Source organism: Scyliorhinus torazame, chromosome 1 (genome assembly GCF_047496885.1).
Source record: "Scyliorhinus torazame isolate Kashiwa2021f chromosome 1, sScyTor2.1, whole genome shotgun sequence".
Lineage (NCBI taxonomy): Eukaryota > Metazoa > Chordata > Chondrichthyes > Carcharhiniformes > Scyliorhinidae > Scyliorhinus > Scyliorhinus torazame.
The window spans coordinates 116,567,939-116,586,390 of NC_092707.1; the positions used below are offsets into that span (position 1 = coordinate 116,567,939).

The following is an 18,452-nucleotide window of genomic DNA, read 5'->3' on the forward strand; positions in this document are numbered from 1 at the left end:
GCCCTTGTGTGCCTCCGTTGCCGTGGGGCCGCGACGTCCTCCTCCCCGTCCTCGTCCTGTCGGTCAGGTGTCCCTCCAGCCTGGGCGGCTGCCGCCTGCCCCTCTGCGGCAGCCTGCGCCGCCTCTCTGGCACGCTCCTCCTCCTCCTCCTCCTCCTCATCCAGGGCAACATAGACATGAGCGGCTGCCACCACGGCGGCCAACATCGCTGGATGATCTGAAAACATGACGGCCTGGTGGGGGGGAGGGGAACGACGACATGTCATCATTGCCCATATCCCCTCCTCCCCCCAGCCAGGTGGCATGGACCGCATGGGTCCAACTGTTGGAGGCTGGCACCTGGCCAGGTGGACCAACTCATTTGCCCTCCCATCACCCACCCCGGCACGGCCCCCTCCCCAACCTCCACCCCAGCACGGACCCCCCCCCCCCAACCTCCACCCCGACACGGACCCCCTCCCCAACCTCCACCCCGGCACGGACCCCCTCCCCAACCTCCACCCCGGCACGGACCCCCTCCCCAACCCCCAACCTCCACCCCAGCACGGACCCCCCCAACCTCCACCCCGGCACGGCCCCCTCCCCAACCTCCACCCCGGCACGGACCCCCCCCAACCTCCACCCCGGCACGGACCCCCCCCAACCTCCACCCCGGCACGGACCCCCCCAACCTCCACACCGGCACGGACCCCCCCAACCTCCACCCCGGCACGGCCCCCTCCCCAACCTCCACCCCGGCACGGCCCCCTCCCCAACCTCCACCCCGGCACGGACCCCCCCCAACCTCCACCCCGGCATGGACCCCCCAACCTCCACACCGGCACGGACCCCCTCCCCAACCCCCAACCTCCACCCCAGCACGGACCCCCCCAACCTCCACCCCGGCACGGACCCCCTCCACAACCCCCAACCTCCACCCCAGCACGGACCCCCCCAACCTCCACCCCAGCACGGACCCCCCCCAACCTCCACCCCGGCACGGACCCCCTCCCCAACACCCAACCTCCACCCCGGCACGGACCCCCCCCCAACCTCCACCCCGGCACAGACCCCCTCCCCAACCTCCACCCCGGCACGGACCCCCCCCCCCCCAACCTCCACCCCGGCACGGACCCCCTCCCCAACCTCCACCCCGGCACGGACCCCCTCCCCAACCTCCACACCGGCACGGACCCCCTCCCCAACCCCCAACCTCCACCCCAGCACGGACCCCCCCCCAACCTCCACCCCGGCACGGACCCCCTCCACAACCCCCAACCTCCACCCCAGCACGGACCCCCCCAACCTCCACCCCAGCACGGACCCCCCCCAACCTCCACCCCGGCACGGACCCCCTCCCCAACACCCAACCTCCACCCCGGCACGGACCCCCCCCCAACCTCCACCCCGGCACGGACCCCCTCCCCAACCTCCACCCCGGCACGGACCCCCCCCCCAACCTCCACCCCGGCACGGACCCCCTCCCCAACCTCCACCCCGGCACGGACCCCCTCCCCAACCTCCACACAGGCACGGACCCCCTCCCCAACCCCCAACCTCCACCCCAGCACGGACCCCCCCCCAACCTCCACCCCGGCACGGACCCCCTCCACAACCCCCAACCTCCACCCCAGCACGGACCCCCCCCAACCTCCACCCCGGCACGGACCCCCTCCACAACCCCCAACCTCCACCCCAGCACGGACCCCCCCCAACCTCCACCCCGGCACGGACCCCCCCCCAACCTCCACCCCGGCACGGACCCCCTCCCCAACCTCCACCCCGGCACGGACCCCCTCCCCAACCTCCACCCCGGCACGGACCCCCTCCCCAACCCCCAACCTCCACCCCAGCACGGACCTCCCCAACCTCCACCCCGGCACGGCCCCCTCCCCAACCTCCACCCCGGCACGGACCCCCCCCAACCTCCACCCCGGCACGGACCCCCCCCAACCTCCACCCCGGCACGGACCCCCCCAAACTCCACACCGGCACGGACCCCCCCAACCTCCACCCCGGCACGGCCCCCTCCCCAACCTCCACCCCGGCACGGCCCCCTCCCCAACCTCCACCCCGGCACGGACCCCCCCCAACCTCCACCCCGGCATGGACCCCCCAACCTCCACACCGGCACGGACCCCCTCCCCAACCCCCAACCTCCACCCCAGCACGGACCCCCCCAACCTCCACCCCGGCACGGACCCCCTCCACAACCCCCAACCTCCACCCCAGCACGGACCCCCCCAACCTCCACCCCAGCACGGACCCCCCCCAACCTCCACCCCGGCACGGACCCCCTCCCCAACACCCAACCTCCACCCCGGCACGGACCCCCCCCCAACCTCCACCCCGGCACGGACCCCCTCCCCAACCTCCACCCCGGCACGGACCCCCCCCCCCAACCTCCACCCCGGCACGGACCCCCTCCCCAACCTCCACCCCGGCACGGACCCCCTCCCCAACCTCCACACCGGCACGGACCCCCTCCCCAACCCCCAACCTCCACCCCAGCACGGACCCCCCCCCCAACCTCCACCCCGGCACGGACCCCCTCCACAACCCCCAACCTCCACCCCAGCACGGACCCCCCCAACCTCCACCCCAGCACGGACCCCCCCCAACCTCCACCCCGGCACGGACCCCCTCCCCAACACCCAACCTCCACCCCGGCACGGACCCCCCCCCAACCTCCACCCCGGCACGGACCCCCTCCCCAACCTCCACCCCGGCACGGACCCCCCCCCCCAACCTCCACCCCGGCACGGACCCCCTCCCCAACCTCCACCCCGGCACGGACCCCCTCCCCAACCTCCACACCGGCACGGACCCCCTCCCCAACCCCCAACCTCCACCCCAGCACGGACCCCCCCCCAACCTCCACCCCGGCACGGACCCCCTCCACAACCCCCAACCTCCACCCCAGCACGGACCCCCCCCCAACCTCCACCCCGGCACGGACCCCCTCCACAACCCCCAACCTCCACCCCAGCACGGACCCCCCCCAACCTCCACCCCGGCACGGACCCCCCCCCAACCTCCACCCCGGCACGGACCCCCTCCCCAACCTCCACCCCGGCACGGACCCCCTCCCCAACCTCCACACCGGCACGGACCCCCCCCCCAACCTCCACCCCGGCACGGACCCCCTCCACAACCCCCAACCTCCACCCCGGCACGGACCCCCTCCCGGCACTCCCCCGGAGCCCAGCCTACTCTAACCCCCCCCCCCCCCCCGCCCCCCCCCCCCCCCCCCCGCCGCACACACACACAAGCCGAGACACACCTCTCCTCAGGCAATCAGTCTGCGGCCACGCCATTTCCTGCCCAGAGCCAACCCCCCAGGCCGTCACTCACCTCCTCGCTGGTCGGCGTGAGCCTGGAGCACCGGGTCACGCCGATGAAAAGGAGGTTTGATTCACGTCGACGTGAACGGTCATCACGTCGACGGGACTTCGGCCCATCCGGAAGGGAGAATATCGGCAGGCCGAAAATCGGCTGCCTTGCGCAGACCCGTGACATTCTCTGCGGCAGCGGCGCCATTAACGCCCCGCCGACTTTTCTCCCTTCGGAGACTTCGGCGGGGGCGGGGGCGGGATTCACGGCGGCCAACGGCCATTCTCCGACCCGGCGGGGGGTCGGAGAATGACGCCCATGGTCTCCAGCTCAACAGAGCCAAGTGCTTATTTGGTTAATCTGATATAAAGTTTCTAGGCGAACACAGCTCGCGACAGGGTGTGCGGCCAGATGCCGGCAAAGTCTTGGCGATCAATGACAACGTCCCCGGAGGACAAGAAGGCGGTCCTCCGTTTCCTCGGGATGGTCAACCTTCTCGGGAAATTCAGTCCCAATATGGCATCCCACACCACAGCCCTCCGCCATCTCGTCAAGAAGTCAACGGAATTCCAGTGGCTGCCCACACATGAAGCGGAATGGCGTGAGTTGAAGGCAAAGCTCACCACAGCCCCAGTTCTTCGACCCAACCAAGGAAACCAAGATATCAGCCAGGACGGCATTGGGGCGGTGCTCCTCCAGCGAGATGACTCCTGTCCTGGGCTCCAGTGACATATGCCTCCAGGGCCATGACACCCACTGAGCAACAGTATGCCCAGATCGAAAAGGAGTGTCTGGGTCTCCTGACGGGAATAGTCAAGTTTCATGACTACGTTTATGGCCTGCCGAAATGCACGGTGGAAACGGATCACAGGCCTCTAGTCCCCATAATCCAGAAGGATTTAAATGACATGACACCTCGGTTGCAGCAAATTCTTATTCGACTCCGCTGCTATAACTTCGAACTTGTCTACACGCCAGGCAAAGAGCTAATCATTGCAGATGCCCTATCCCGGTCCATCACCACACCGTATGAACAAGGTGACTTCATCTGCCACATAGAAGCGCAAGTGCAATTGTGTGCCACCAACCTCCCAGCCTCTGACGAACGGGTGGTCCAAATTCGTGAGGAAACGGCCAAGGATCCTTTACTGCAGCCTGTGATGCAGCACCTTACCCATGGCTGGCAGAAGGGACAATGTCCCCAATTCTTTAATGTTAACGACGAGCTGACGGTTGTGGAGGGAATCCTTCTGAAACTCGACAGGATCGTTATTCCTCAAAGCATGCAGGCTATGGTGCTGGGTCAACTCCATGAGGACCACCTTGGAGTCGAGAAATGCCGACGCAGAGCTCGGGAGGCGGTTTACTGGCCGGGCAACACGGTCCTCAACTGCCCCACCTGTCAGAAGTTTCAACCGGCTCAACCCAAGGAAACACGACAACAGAACGAGATCGTGACCTCGCTGTGGTCCAAAGTAGGTGTAGACATTTTTCACGCCAAGGGGCGTGACTACGTACTCCTGGTCGACTACTTCTCCAGTTACCCAGAAGTGGTGAAACTGTCCGACCTCATGTCGAAGGCGGTCATCAAAGCCTGCAAAGAAACATTCGCCAGGCACGGGATTCAGCTCACGGTAATGAGCAACAACAATCCATGCTTTTACAGCCAAGAATGGTCTAACTTTGCACAGTCCTACAACTTCCGTCACGTTACCTCCAGTCCCCATTACCCGCAATCAAACGGGAAGGCCGAGAAAGGGGTCCATATTGTCATGCGGTGGCCGTGCAAAGCTGCAGACTCAGGCTCCGACTTCAACCTGGCGATGCTGCCATACAGGTCAACCCCACTGTCCACTGGGTTGTCTCCAGCGCAGATGCTCATGAATTTCAATCTGAGGACCACAGTTCCAGCCATCCATGTTCCAGACCTTGACCACCTCACGGTACTACAAAAAGTGCAGCAGTCCCGGGCCCAACAGAAGGCCACATACGATGCTCATGCCACGGATTTACCTGAGCTGGTTCCAGCCGATCATGTTCGCGTTCAGTTGCCTGAGGGCGGTTGGTCAGCCACAGCTGTTGTTGTCAAACAAGTTGCCCTGAGGTCTTTCATTATTCGCATGGTTGATGGCTCGCTGCTACGGCACAACAGACGGGCATTGCGAAGAGTTCCACGCCCACTACCTGACCGCAGTGCTCCGCTGGCTATCATGCTTCCTCCAGACGTACCCTGCCACAAGGCCACTGATCTGCCAGAGATCCTGCCGGCCCACGCGACCACCGCGATGGCAGCGATCCCACCTCTCCACGTGCAGGCAGCTCCTGATCCACCTCCGCGACGATCGACAAGAATTCCTCGTCCGCCACAAAGACTGAATCTGTAGACTTAACTTTTGTAAATTTTTGTGACTGAATCCATCGACTTAATTCATGTAAATATTGCTTAGTTTGCCATGTATCTGCACTATCGACACCTTCCCATGTATATACGTTTGTTCAATCACCGTTTGTATATAGTCAGGCATATATATATATATATGTATATATATACACACCTCAGTATTTATTTAACTCAAAAAAAAAGGGGGGTGATGTTATAATATCCACTCATGTATATATTGAAGTGCAGACAGGCAGTGATTAACACACAGGATGACCAGTAAGCATACAACACAGCACAGCCAATCACCAGACAGGACACTACCACTATAAAGCCAGAGGGCACTAGCTTTCCCGCTCTCTCGGGACACAGCTACTGAGACAGTCAGAGTCCACGAGCTAGCAAACACAAACACCATGTGGTAGCTGGTAAGTCTGGTCAGGCTACTACAAGGTCACGAGTCTGATCAATATAGTGTCGACCCACAAGCTGAATATGTACAGCAGTTCATCTAGTTGAATAAAACAGTGTTGGATCTTCTCCTGTGTTAGACGTCTGTTTCTAACTTCCCTGCATCGAGTGCAGTCCATATCGAACCAACCTGCCTAACACATCAGGAGGCAGGGCTCTGGGGTGGGAAGCAGGGCTCTGGGTGGGAGGTAGGGCTCTGGGGTAAGTAAGAGGCAGGGCTCTGGGGTGGGGGCAAGGCTAAGGGGTGGGAGGCAGGGCTCTGGGTTGAAGGCAGGGCTTTGGGGCTGGGGTCAGGGCTCTGGGGTGGGGAGGGGGAGTGGTGGCGGCAGCTGCATAGTTGGGAGTTTGAGGAAGTGGCACATGGTATTGAAAAAGGTCATTTTCTGCAAACAGGCCAGGCCAAGCTTCACAAAAAGGTGATACACCATGAAACTGGAAACAGATTTAATTTCCCATCTAGAAAATGAAGGGGTTCATCAAAATAGCCAACAATCTGGCTGATTTGCTGATGTGCAGACATCTTTTGAAAGGCCGCAAATGAAGGCTGGGTCAATCGAAGCATCCAGGCTGTGTGGGGGGATAGTCTAATACCTATATTCACCACAGGGTCTCCTATTTCTCAAAATACAGAAAATGCTGGAAACATTCAACAGGTCAGGTAGCATCTAGGGAGAGAGGAACAGAGTTAACATTTGGTTCTGATGAAAGGCCCAACATTTTCTCTCATGATTTCAGATTTCCAATCACCACAGTATTCTGCTTTTTGATTTGTCACTCTGATTATTCTGGTAACTATGGAAGCAAGTTTATTTGAAATTATTTTTAAGCTTTTAGTATATGTGAAATAGCTCTTTTGCCATCTGACATATTAACTACATTCATGGCTTATACTGGGATCCTGTTGCTGCTCACGACAGGATAACAGAATCACTGAATTGTTATAGCACAAGGAGGCCATTCGGCCCATCGTGTCTGCACCAACTCTCTTACTGAGCAATTCCTTTAATGCCACTCTCCTGCCTTCCTGTAATCCTGTACATTCTTCCTTATCTTCAGATAACAGTCTAATTCTTTTTTGGATGCTTCGATTGACCCTGCCTTCATCAGCTCTCAGGCAGTGCATTCCAAGACCTTAAGCACTCACTTAGGAAGGATGAGAAGGTATTGGAGAGAGTGAAGATAGATTGGAGAAGTTAGGACTGTTTTTCTTCGAGAAAAAAAGGCTGAGAGGAGATTTGAGAGAGGTATTGAAAATCATGAGGGGCCTGGATGGAGCAAATAGAGAGAAACAGTTCCCCAAGTGAAAGGATTGGGAATGAGAGACACAGGTTTAAAATAATTAGTAATGGAACAAAAAGAGATACAAGAAAATTATTCAGTGACTATCATTGTAAAGTGTATAATTATTGACATTAAACAAGAGTGGAATGAAGTTTGGCTGAGAAAATTCTGACAATTGACTGGGCGATCACCATTCATTATCCAGAGACACACAAGAGGGGACATTTGGATTACACACAGCAGCTGCAACATGTAGGAATATACCGTGATCTCTGATGTAGATCTTTGCTCTTTCTGTAATCCAAAATATCTTGCCATCCAAAAATTAGGAAGTTAAGTTAATTTGTCATATGCAATAGTAAATGTCTGAGAGCGTCAGCAACTCAAGAAATTAAAACTTCTATTCAGACACATCCGAAGCATTTAGGGTTAGAGGTGCAAAAGCAAAATACCGCGGATGCTGAAAATTTGAAATAAGAACAAAAAGTGCTGGTGAAACTCAGCGGGTCTGGCAGCATCTGCAGAGAGAGACAGAGAGTTAACCTTTCAGTTAAGGTCATCAAGCTGAAACATTAACTGTTTCTCTCCATAGGCTTAGAGGTGACTTGTTTCGATGGTGCAGCCTAGTTTGGAGAATGTATTATGTGCAACTGATGTAGTCTAACAAAGACTAAAGGGCACAGTTAATATGTCAGATAGCAGAAGAACTATTCCACCTATACTAAAAGCTTAGAATAATCTCAAATAAGCTTGTTTCCATAGTGACGGTGTCTGCAGATTACCAGCTCTTTTCATAATGCGATATGTGAAGATTTTCTGAACCCTTCACTGGAACCTTTGAATCCTCTGGAATGGCTGCTTCATTTACACAGCTGATATTCCTAATATCAATACCTCACCTTCTGATGAGAGTAGGAATGATTTTGTTTGCTCTGTGACAGGTGTTGAAATTCACAGACTGCTATCAAGGTTCTGAATTTTGCATTAGACAATCACACCTGAGGTCTGATAGAGAGAAGAGGAGACAAATTCATAATATGTTATTCTAACTATAAATATATATTGGGTGGAATTCTCCATTAGCCAATGGTAAAATCGGGAAAGGCGATTGGGCGAACGAGCGGTTCCGATGTCGATTTGACGTCAAATTGCAATGCTCCAGCACCTCGACAGCGGCGACAATGCGTTCTGGAATGCACGTACAGTAGATACTGTTTACATATCATTAGCGGGCCAGACCCGGTATTCTCCAGGGCCTCTGCCTCCGATATGCCGAGTTCCCGACGATGTGGTTCACTTGTGCTTTTAAAAATCCTAAAATGGGCCTGGCAGCTGCTGAGGGAGAGAGAGGGTGTACAGAAGGTGTCCAACTTTGCATTAGTTTACTGACGGTTGTGCTGCTGGCTTGGGGGTTTCTGCCAGGGCCGGGGGTAGTAGTGGAGGGTGGCCAGGTGGGCTATGGGGTCGGGGTGGACGAGCAAGGAACACCATTGCTGTAGTCGGCAAGGCAGTCATGCAGCTGCGCACGCCGCTGACTGCTCACTTTAAACCTAATGCCAGGGGCTGGGTGCTCTCTGGCTCCAGCCGACCCATCAGCTGTATGGACGTGCTCCAGCACAACCATTGCCATCTTTTTGGCTGGGATAAATGTGTGTGAGATAGTAATGGGTATATGCAGCTGCAGCTTGTCAGCCTTCCGAGTGTCAGTCATGGACTTTTTTCACTGGAATCGATTGTGTTCCGCGGCACTGGTTCAACCCCTCAATCGTCGTGGAATTGATCCAGGTGCGGCGCCGGCTTTTCTGTCGTAAAAGTCCACGGATTTTGCTTTGCTGTCAACACAAGGGCTGGATTCTCCGATTTTGAGGCTATGCCCGGAGCATGTGTCTAGTCTTACGACCAAAAAGTCGACGCCCCCCCCCCCGCACTGATGCTCCACTCTGTAGGGGGCTAGCAGCTGCACCACATAAAGCCCCCCTGCTTTACCTGCAGATAGGAATGGGGAATTGCCAGGTCTTTAGCCGCGCATGCACACGGCAGCGACCTGCAGCGATTGCACCTTACAACATGGCGCCAGCCGCGCACGGACCCGGCCTGCCAAATATTGCCTCCGTGTACCCCTCCAGACCATCCCCCAGCCCGCCGAAGCCCCCACCCCTGACCAGCGGAATGGCTCACCCCCCCCAACTGTGGCGGTGCTGTACACAGTCCATAGCTGCCACGCGAGGTCCCCGAAAACTGTGAGCACACGCGCCCCACACTGTCAGGACGTTTGCCCATCGGGGGCAGAACATCGGGGGAGGGCCTCAGGTGACAGCCTGAGGCCGTCCGAACAGCGTGCAGCATACTCAGCGATTACGCTGTTTTTGGGGGAGCGGAGCATCTGAAAAATGGTGCCGCCCCGATTTTGACGTAAAAACGGATTCTCCGGTCAATTGCCGAACACGATTTTGGGGTCGGCAATCGGAGAATCCAGCGCCTAGTCTCATAAACTGAGAATCCTGACTTTCGGTGACGGCTGGCGGGAGGCAGCCGCACATTGGAGGGCTCCCGTTCGGGAATGGCATTTTCGGGGAGTAACGCCCGGTCCTAGGGCCAGCGACGGCAGTAAAAGTCGGTGGATAGCGCAAGAAGAAGAAGGATGTCGAAAATCACCAAAAAAACGGCCGGGAAAAAAGCGGCTGAAAGTCACTTGGAGAGGGGAAAGGTCACCGCGGGGTCAACAAAGAAAATGGAGGCTGGAGCACCAGGGGAGGCCGCAGTGCTTACGGCTGAAGAACTAACTAAGGTGATGGCTGCGGAATTCCAAACGCAGTTGGCGCAGATTGAGAAATGTATGGAGATGGTGAGGAAGGAGATGAGGGAGGTTTTGAATGTGCTAGTGGAGGAGGCGGTTTCCCCGGTAAAGACGGCGGTGGCGAGCGCAGTGGCGGAGGTGCGAGAGCAAGGGGAGGCGCTGAAGGAAGTGGAGGAGACGGTATTGCAGCACGGTGATCAACTTGCATCGATGGGGAAGAAGATGCGGAACGTGATGGACATGAACAAGAATCTGAGAGGAAAAATGGAAGATCTGGAAAACAGATCCAGGCGACAGAATTTGAGGGTCGTGGGGCTGCCCGAAGGAGTTGAAGGACCGAAGCCGACTGAGTATTTTGCCGCGATGCTGGCAAAACTACTGGGGGAGGGGAGGACCCCTCCCGATATGAACTGGATCGGGCTCATCGGTCGTGGAGGCCTGTACCAAAGGCAAGTGAGCCGCCAAGGGCAGTGACTCTGTGCTTCCGTAGGTACAGTGTGAAGGAGAAGGTCCTGAGCTGGGCCAAGCAGAAGCGGGTGGTGCAGTGGGCTGGAGCTGGTATACGTGTATACCAGGACTTTACGGTGGAGCTGGCGAGGAGACGGGCTGCCTTCAACCGGGTGAAGAGGGCACTGTACATTGGCAAGGTGCAGTGCGGCATTGTATATCCAGCGAAGCTGAGGGTGACTTACAAGCTCAGGGACTTTTATTTTGGAACGGCGGAAGCAGCGGAGGAGTTTGCGAAGGCAGAAGGACTGTGGTAGAACTGACAAATTGAGGAATGGTCATGTGCCGATGTAACCTCATGACTGTATTTTCTTCTTCTTTTTTGTATCACTGCGCGCGGGTGTAGAGGCTAAAGGAGCCAATGTTGCATATATTTGGACAAGGGAAGGGACGGGTCTTTCACTCGAAAGGAGGGCTCTTTGGGGTGTAGGTGGATATGCGGGGTTTGTGTGCTAAAAGGGGATCTTTGGGCTTACCTAGGGCCGGGCAAGGGGGAAAGGAACCCGGGTGGGGGCCTCCACGCTGGCTGGTTTAAGCCGGCCAGTGAACGGGAGTGAGGTGGGGGGAGGGGCTGCGGCCATCAGAGCCTGACAGGACAGGGTCCGAGTGGTCTAGCCAGGGTGGAAAGTTGGGGGGACGGAACCGAGGTTGGGGGAGGGAACCGAGGTTGGGAGGAGGAGTTTTACAAGAGGCATTGGACGGGAGGAGCTGGAGACTTGGGGGGGGGGGGGGGTGGGGGGTACAACTTTGGGGTATCGTGTACGGTACTCTCTTAGAGGCTGGATGGCGTTGGTTGGGGGTGGGGGGGTGGGGGGGGTGTGGATTGCCGTGTAGATTAAGGGTGACTACGGGTAATCCCTGATTCCTTTTTGTCATTTGTTTATGTAAACAGGCGGGTTGAGGTTTGGGGGTTGGTGGGCGGATGGGTTTGTTGTTATTATGGGGATTGACATATCGTGTTGATTATTGTTTATTGTTGATGGGTGTAAATGTGGGAGAAAACTTGAAAAAGGAGGAGAATAAAAAAAAAGAAACTGAGAATCCTGCCCATTAATTCACAGAATGCCCCACTAGTGAGAAATATTATAAGTGCAACACAAAAAATCAAATAAAATCAGACATCCAAATTTGAGCAAATATTGGGCGTCATTCTCCGACCCCCCGCCGGGTCGGAGAATCGGCGGGGGCTGCCGTGAATCCCGCCCCCGCCGGTTGCCGAAGTCTCCGGCACCGGAGATTCGGCGGGGGCGGGAATCGCGCTGCGCCGGTTGGCAGGCCCCCCCGCTCGTTTCTCCGGCCCGGATGGGCCGAAGTCCCGCCGATAAATTGCCTGTCCCGCCGGCGTAAATTAAAGCAGCTATTTACCGGCGGGACAAGGCGGCGCGGGCGGACTCTGGGGTCCTGGGGGGGGGCGCGGGGCGATCTGACCCCGGGGGGTGCCCCCACGGTGGCCTGTGCCATGGGGGCACTCTTTCCCTTCTGCCTCTGCCACGGTCTCCACCATGGCGGAGGCGGAAGAGACTCCCTCCACTGCTCCCGCGCATGCGCCGCCCGGAGATGTCATTTCCGCGCCAGCTGGCGGGGCAACAAAGGCCGTTTCCGCCAGCTGGCGGGGCGGAAATTCCTCCGGCGTCGGCCTAGCCCCTCAATGTTGGGGCTCGGCCCCCAAAGATGCGGAGCATTCCGTACCTTTGGGGCGGCGCGATGCCCGTCTGATTGGCACCATTTTGGGCGCCAGTCGGCGGACATCGCGCCGTTTCGGGAGAATTTTGCCCATTATGTTGATCAGCCATGATCATAATGAATGGTGTTGCAGGCTCGAAGGGCCTAATGGCCTCCTCTTGCTCCTATTTTTATGTTTCTATGTAGCCCAATGTTTGCATGGTTCAGATGCATGCTGTTAAGTGATTAATAGAATAATCAATTTAAGTATTTAGCAAAACAGAGCCATGCTAAGGTTTTTGATTGATTTTTAGATTTGTTTTAATGTGTTACAAAGTACACTGCTTTGAATGTGAACACGATGTTGAAATAAATGGCGTAGTATTCAAATTTACAGCAAAGTAGGAACAAGATTGATTCAATTTAATTTGATCAAAGAGAAAATTGAACATCAGTGTGGTGGTATGTATTAGGGGTAATACGGTACACCATGAATGCCGAGGAGCTATTGGAGGACTGATGCTGGGTCCCGATTGGATCTGCCACCAACTGGGCTCCACCCAGATAGGCAGGGTATAAGAACCCGGTTTACCCCTCAGCTGCATTCTGTGACTGAGCTGCTGGGGAACAAGTCTGAACAAGTCTGCTCAATAAAGCCTCGATTGAAGTTCTCTACGTCTCGCCTCGTGTGTGATCGATGGTGCTACAATTTATTGAGCAGACTTAAAAAGGAATATGGAGCTCCGGATCGCCCTGGAGTGCCTGCGAATCGGCCCCCAAGCAGCTAACGCAACATCGGCGTTTAATCACAGGCTGGCGTGCTTTGAGGGGTACCTCCGAACAGCCCCCGGCAGACCAACAGAAGACCAGAAGATGCAGGTCCTGCATTCCAGGGTGAGTCCCGAAATCTACTCACTCATCGAGGACGCGGAAGAATTCCCAGCGGCGATCAACTTGCTGAAGGAGATCTACATTAGGCCCGTCAACCAGGTCTACGCACGCTACCAGCTCGCGCCGAGACGCCAAATCCCCAGGGAATCGCTAGACGAATTTTTCAATGCTCTAACGATCCTGGGAAGAAACTGCAACTGCCCAGCGGTTACGGCGAACGAACATACGGACCTCCTGATCAGAGACGCTTACGTAGCAGGTTTGGCATCGTCGCAAATTCGCCAGAGACTTTTAAAGAAAGACTCTCTCGGACACACAGAGGTACGGGCCCTTGCAGCCTCCCTCGACGTGGCCTCCCAAAACGCCTGCGCCTATGCCCCCGACCGCACTGCAGCCCCTTGGCCCCCCGGCACCCCCCACCCCTCCGCAAGCGTGCGCAGCCAGAATCCCAGACCACCCGGGGGGGCCCCGCTGCTACTTTTGCGGGCAGCCAAAACACCCCCGCCAGCGCTGCCCGGCCCGCTCGGCCACCTGCAAAAGCTGCGGTAAAAAGGGGCACTACGCAGCGGTGTGCCAGTCCCGTGGGGTCACCGCTATCTCCGGGGAAGAAACGGGACCACGGACTCAACCCCCCTAGCGACCCACGGGCGGGCAACAGGCGCCGCCATTTTGGGCCCCGGACACCACGAGGGGGGGATGGGCGCCGCCATCTTACTACCCACGGGCTGCGTGCGACCCATGGGAGTGGCCATTTTGTCCACCCCCGACCGCGTGCGATCCATGGACGCCGCCATCTTGGCTGACAGGCAAGTACCCCAGTGTGGACGGCTCCACACTGCCTGAAGACAACGATCTGATGCACCAACCACGTTTGGCATCGGTGACCCTCGACTAGTCGTGGCCCCGGACGCTCCAGACGACAACGACAAAGGTGCTGGTGAACGGGCACGAGACGCTGTGTTTGATCGACTCGGGGAGCACGGAGAGTTTTATTCACCCGGACACGGTAAGATGCTGTTCCCTTGTAATTCGGCCAAGCACCCAAAAAATGTTCCTGGCGGCGGTGTCCCACTCCATTGCAATCAAAGGGTTCTGCATCGCAAACCTAACGGAGCAGGGGAGAGAGTTCAAAAATTACCGGCTGTATGTCCTTCCCCACCTCTGCGCTCCCACCCTCCTGGGGTTGGACTTCCAATGCAACCTCCAGAGCTTAACATTCAAATTTGGCGGCCCTATACCCCCACTGACTATCTCCGGCCTCGCGACACTCAAGGTCGAACCGCCCTCCTTGTTTGCGAACCTCACCCCGGATTGCAAACCCGTCGCCACTAGAAGCAGACGGTACACCACCCAGGACCGGACGTTTATCAGGTCCGAAGTCCAGCGGCTGCTGAAGGAAGGCATAATCCAGGCCAGCAATAGTCCCTGGAGAGCCCATGTGGTAGTAGTGAAGACAGGGGAGAAGCAGAGGATGGTCATAGACTACAGTCAGACCATCAACAGGTACACGCAGCTAGATGCGTACCCTCTTCCCCGCATATCCGACATGGTCAATCAGATTGCACAGTACAAGGTCTTCTCCACCGTGGACCTTATGTCCACCTACCACCAGCTCCCCATTCGCCCCGGTGACCGCAAGTACACTGCCTTCGAAGCAGACGGGCGGCTATACCACTTCTTAAGGGGTCCATTCGGCGTCACGAACGGAGTCTCGGTCTTCCAACGGGAGATGGACCGAATGGTTGACCAGCACGGTTTACGGGCTACGTTCCCGTACCTCGACAACGTCACCATCTGCGGCCACGACCAGCAGGACCACGACGCCAACCTCCGCAAATTCCTCCAGACCGCTAACGCCCTCAATCTCACCTACAACGAGGAAAAATGCGTGTTTAGCACCGACCGTCTAGCCATCCTTGGCTACGTAATGCGTAATGGAGTGGTAGGCCCCGACCCCGAACGCATGCGCCCCCTCATGGAGTTCCCTCTTCCCCACTGTGCAAAAGCCCTGAAATGCTGCCTGGGCTTATTTTCTTATTACGCCCAGTGGGTTCCTCAATACGCAGACAAGACCCGCCCACTAATCCAGTCCACTACTTTTCCCCTGTCGACAGAGGCCCGCCAGGCCTTCAGCCGCATCAAAGCGGATATCGCAAAGGCCACGATGCACGCCATCGACGAGTCCCTCCCCTTCCAAGTCGAGAGTGACGCGTCCGACGTAGCTCTGGCGGCCACGCTCAACCAAGCGGGCAGACCCATGGCTTTTTTCTCCCGGACCCTCCACGCTTCAGAAATTCGCCACTCCTCAGTAGAAAAGGAGGCCCAAGCCATAGTGGAAGCTGTGTGACATTGGAGGCATTACCTGTCTGGTAGGAGATTCACTCTCCTCACTGACCAACGGTCGGTAGCCTTCATGTTCGATAATGCACAGCGGGGCAAGATAAAGAACGACAAGGTCCTGCGGTGGAGGATCGAACTCTCCACCTACAACTATGAGATCTTATACCGTCCCGGAAAGCTGAATGAGCCGTCCGATGCCCTATCTCGCGGCACATGTGCCAACGCACAAGTGGACCGCCTCCAAGCCCTCCACGAGGACCTCTGCCACCCGGGGGTCACTCGCTTCTACCACTTTATAAAGGCCCGCAACCTCCCGTGCTCCGTCGAGGAGGTCCGAACAGTCACCAGGAACTGCCAAATCTGCGCAGAATGCAAACCGCATTTTTTCAGGCCAGATAGAGCGCACCTGATAAAGGCTTCCCGTCCCTTTGAACGCCTCAGTCTGGATTTCAAAGGCCCCCTCCCCTCCACCTATCGCAACACGTACTTTCTTAACGTCGTTGACGAATACTCCCGTTTCCCCTTCGCCATCCCCTGCCCCGACATGACCGCGGCCACGGTCATTAAAGCCCTCTGCACCATCTTTACCCTGTTCGATTTTCCCGCCTACATTCATAGCGATAGGGGGTCCTCCTTCATGAGTGACGAGCTGCATCAATTCCTGCTCAGCAAGGGCATAGCCTCGAGCAGGACGACCAGCTACAACCCCCGGGGGGAACGGGCAGGTAGAGAGGGAGAACGGAACGGTCTGGAAGACCGTCCTACTGGCCCTATGGTCTAGGAGTCTCCCAACTTCCCGCTGGCAGGAAGTCCTCCCGGATGCCCTTCATTCTATCCGGTCCCTGCTGTGCACCACCACGAACCAAACGCCGCACGAGCGCCTCCTTGTCGTCCCTAGGAAGTCTGCTTCTGGAACGTCACTTCCGACCTGGCTGGCAGCCCCGGGACCCATCCTGCTCCGGAAACATGTGCGGGCGCACAAATCAGACCCACTGGTGGAAAAGGTACATCTACTCCACGCCAACCCGCAGTACGTCTACGTGGCGTACCCAGACGGCCGACAGGACACGGTCTCTCTGTGGGACCTGGCACCCGCCGGAGCTCCCCACACCTCCCCAACACCAATCACCACCCCCTCACTCCCGCCGGTGCACCCCATAGCCACACCCTTTCCGGGGGGATTGGTTCTCCTCCCAGGCCCGCCCAGGAGTAAGGAAACAGAGAGGGACAGCGCGATGCTCCTAGAGTCAACCGGACCCGAGCCAGCACCACCACCACCACCACCACCCAGGCTGAGACGATCGGAGAGGGTGACCAGAGCACCATCTCGACTCATCGAGTCGACTTAAGATGTATATAATTCAGCGGCCCAGTAAAGGGGCATTGTTGTAAATAGTTAACGCTGCTAATCGGGTAAAATGTGAATAATTCAGTGGCCCAGTAAAAGCGGCATGGTTGTATATAGTGCAATGGTTAAGGCACCGACCCTGTAAACCCCGACCACCATACCACCCACCACCCCGCCGGGTTCTTTTTAACAAGGGGAGAATGTGGTGGTATGTATTAGGGGTAATACGGTACACCATGAATGCCGAGGAGCTATTGGAGGACTGATGCTGGGTCCCGATTGGATCTGCCACCTACTGGGCTCCACCCAGATAGGCGGGGTATAAGAACCCGGTTTACTCCCCGCAGCTGCATTCTGTGACTGAGCTGCTGGGGAACAAGTCTGAACAAGTCTGCTCAATAAAGCCTCGATTGAAGTTCTCTACGTCTCGCCTCGTGTGTGATCGATGGTGCTACAATCAGTATTTTAATTAAGACACATTGAATTAATCATTATTTGTCGTAAGGCCTCAACCAGAGTTGTAGCCTGTTTGTCACTTCTCTACCTTACTGGGCTACTGCAGAGTGTTAATGCTTTCCTCATTATCTTTCCTGTAGCTGTATTCTGAATCAACTGTGACAGATAGCCAGCCACCTGAAGAAATCTCTGATACAGAATCCCTCAAGCCCCTCACTTCAAGGCCTCCAACTCCTTCTAGCAGCCCCCCTACAATACTACAAACTGTGTCTGAAACAGTCCAGTCTGATGAAGACAGCCAGCCAGGTACATTAGTAAATCGATATGAGTTTATCAATCAATACCCACAGCTCTGTGCTATACATCCTTATGCTTCCAAGTTGTAAATATGCACAGTAACTAATTTCAGTTTTCATCATGCAAAATTTAATATGGAAGCCTTTTTGTTAAAGTAACATGTTATGAAGGTCTACATTTGTCCATCACATTTGAAATGATACCATCTGATACAAATTCCTTTGTGAAATGTTTTAAGAAGTACAAAGAAATATGCTGGGGAATGCCTTAGGAATAGAAAGCCCAGGAGCCAAACTACCTGCAAACTTTGAATTGACATTCCACTTACAAAGCCATGTTTCTGGTCTCTGGCCAGAATAGCTACTAATCTCTGTATTAACCGACCAAAATCATTAATTGGAAGTTGTAACCTTCGCGGGACAAATATCTACCAGCTGTAGAATAATATATATTGGGTGATTGTAATCTATAGGCTACATTATTAATGTCTAAAAATGTAGTGGGTGTACAAGCAAAATTATGCGGAGGATTGAGCTATATACTTAGCCATCTACTATATTATTTAGACAACTTTCAATGTGGATGGAAATAGGCAAAGGCTTCATTGATGCAGATCGAGTATCCTTTATCTGTAAATCTGAAAACCAAACACATCCAAAAAGTCACTCTTTTTGAACCTTGTTGACCTTTAGCACAGGGAGTCTAGTTGT

General features: G+C 56.3%; 1 protein-coding gene across 1 annotated transcript in view; it reads left to right on the forward strand.

Annotated features, from left to right (window-relative positions):
- LOC140411239 (uncharacterized) overlaps positions 1-18,452 on the forward strand; it is a 233,364-nt gene that overhangs the window by 135,593 nt on the left and 79,319 nt on the right. The window contains exon 7 of the mRNA XM_072500354.1: positions 17,586-17,751. Coding sequence (XP_072356455.1) covers positions 17,586-17,751 — 166 coding nt within the window. The remainder of the gene's footprint in view (positions 1-17,585; positions 17,752-18,452) is intronic.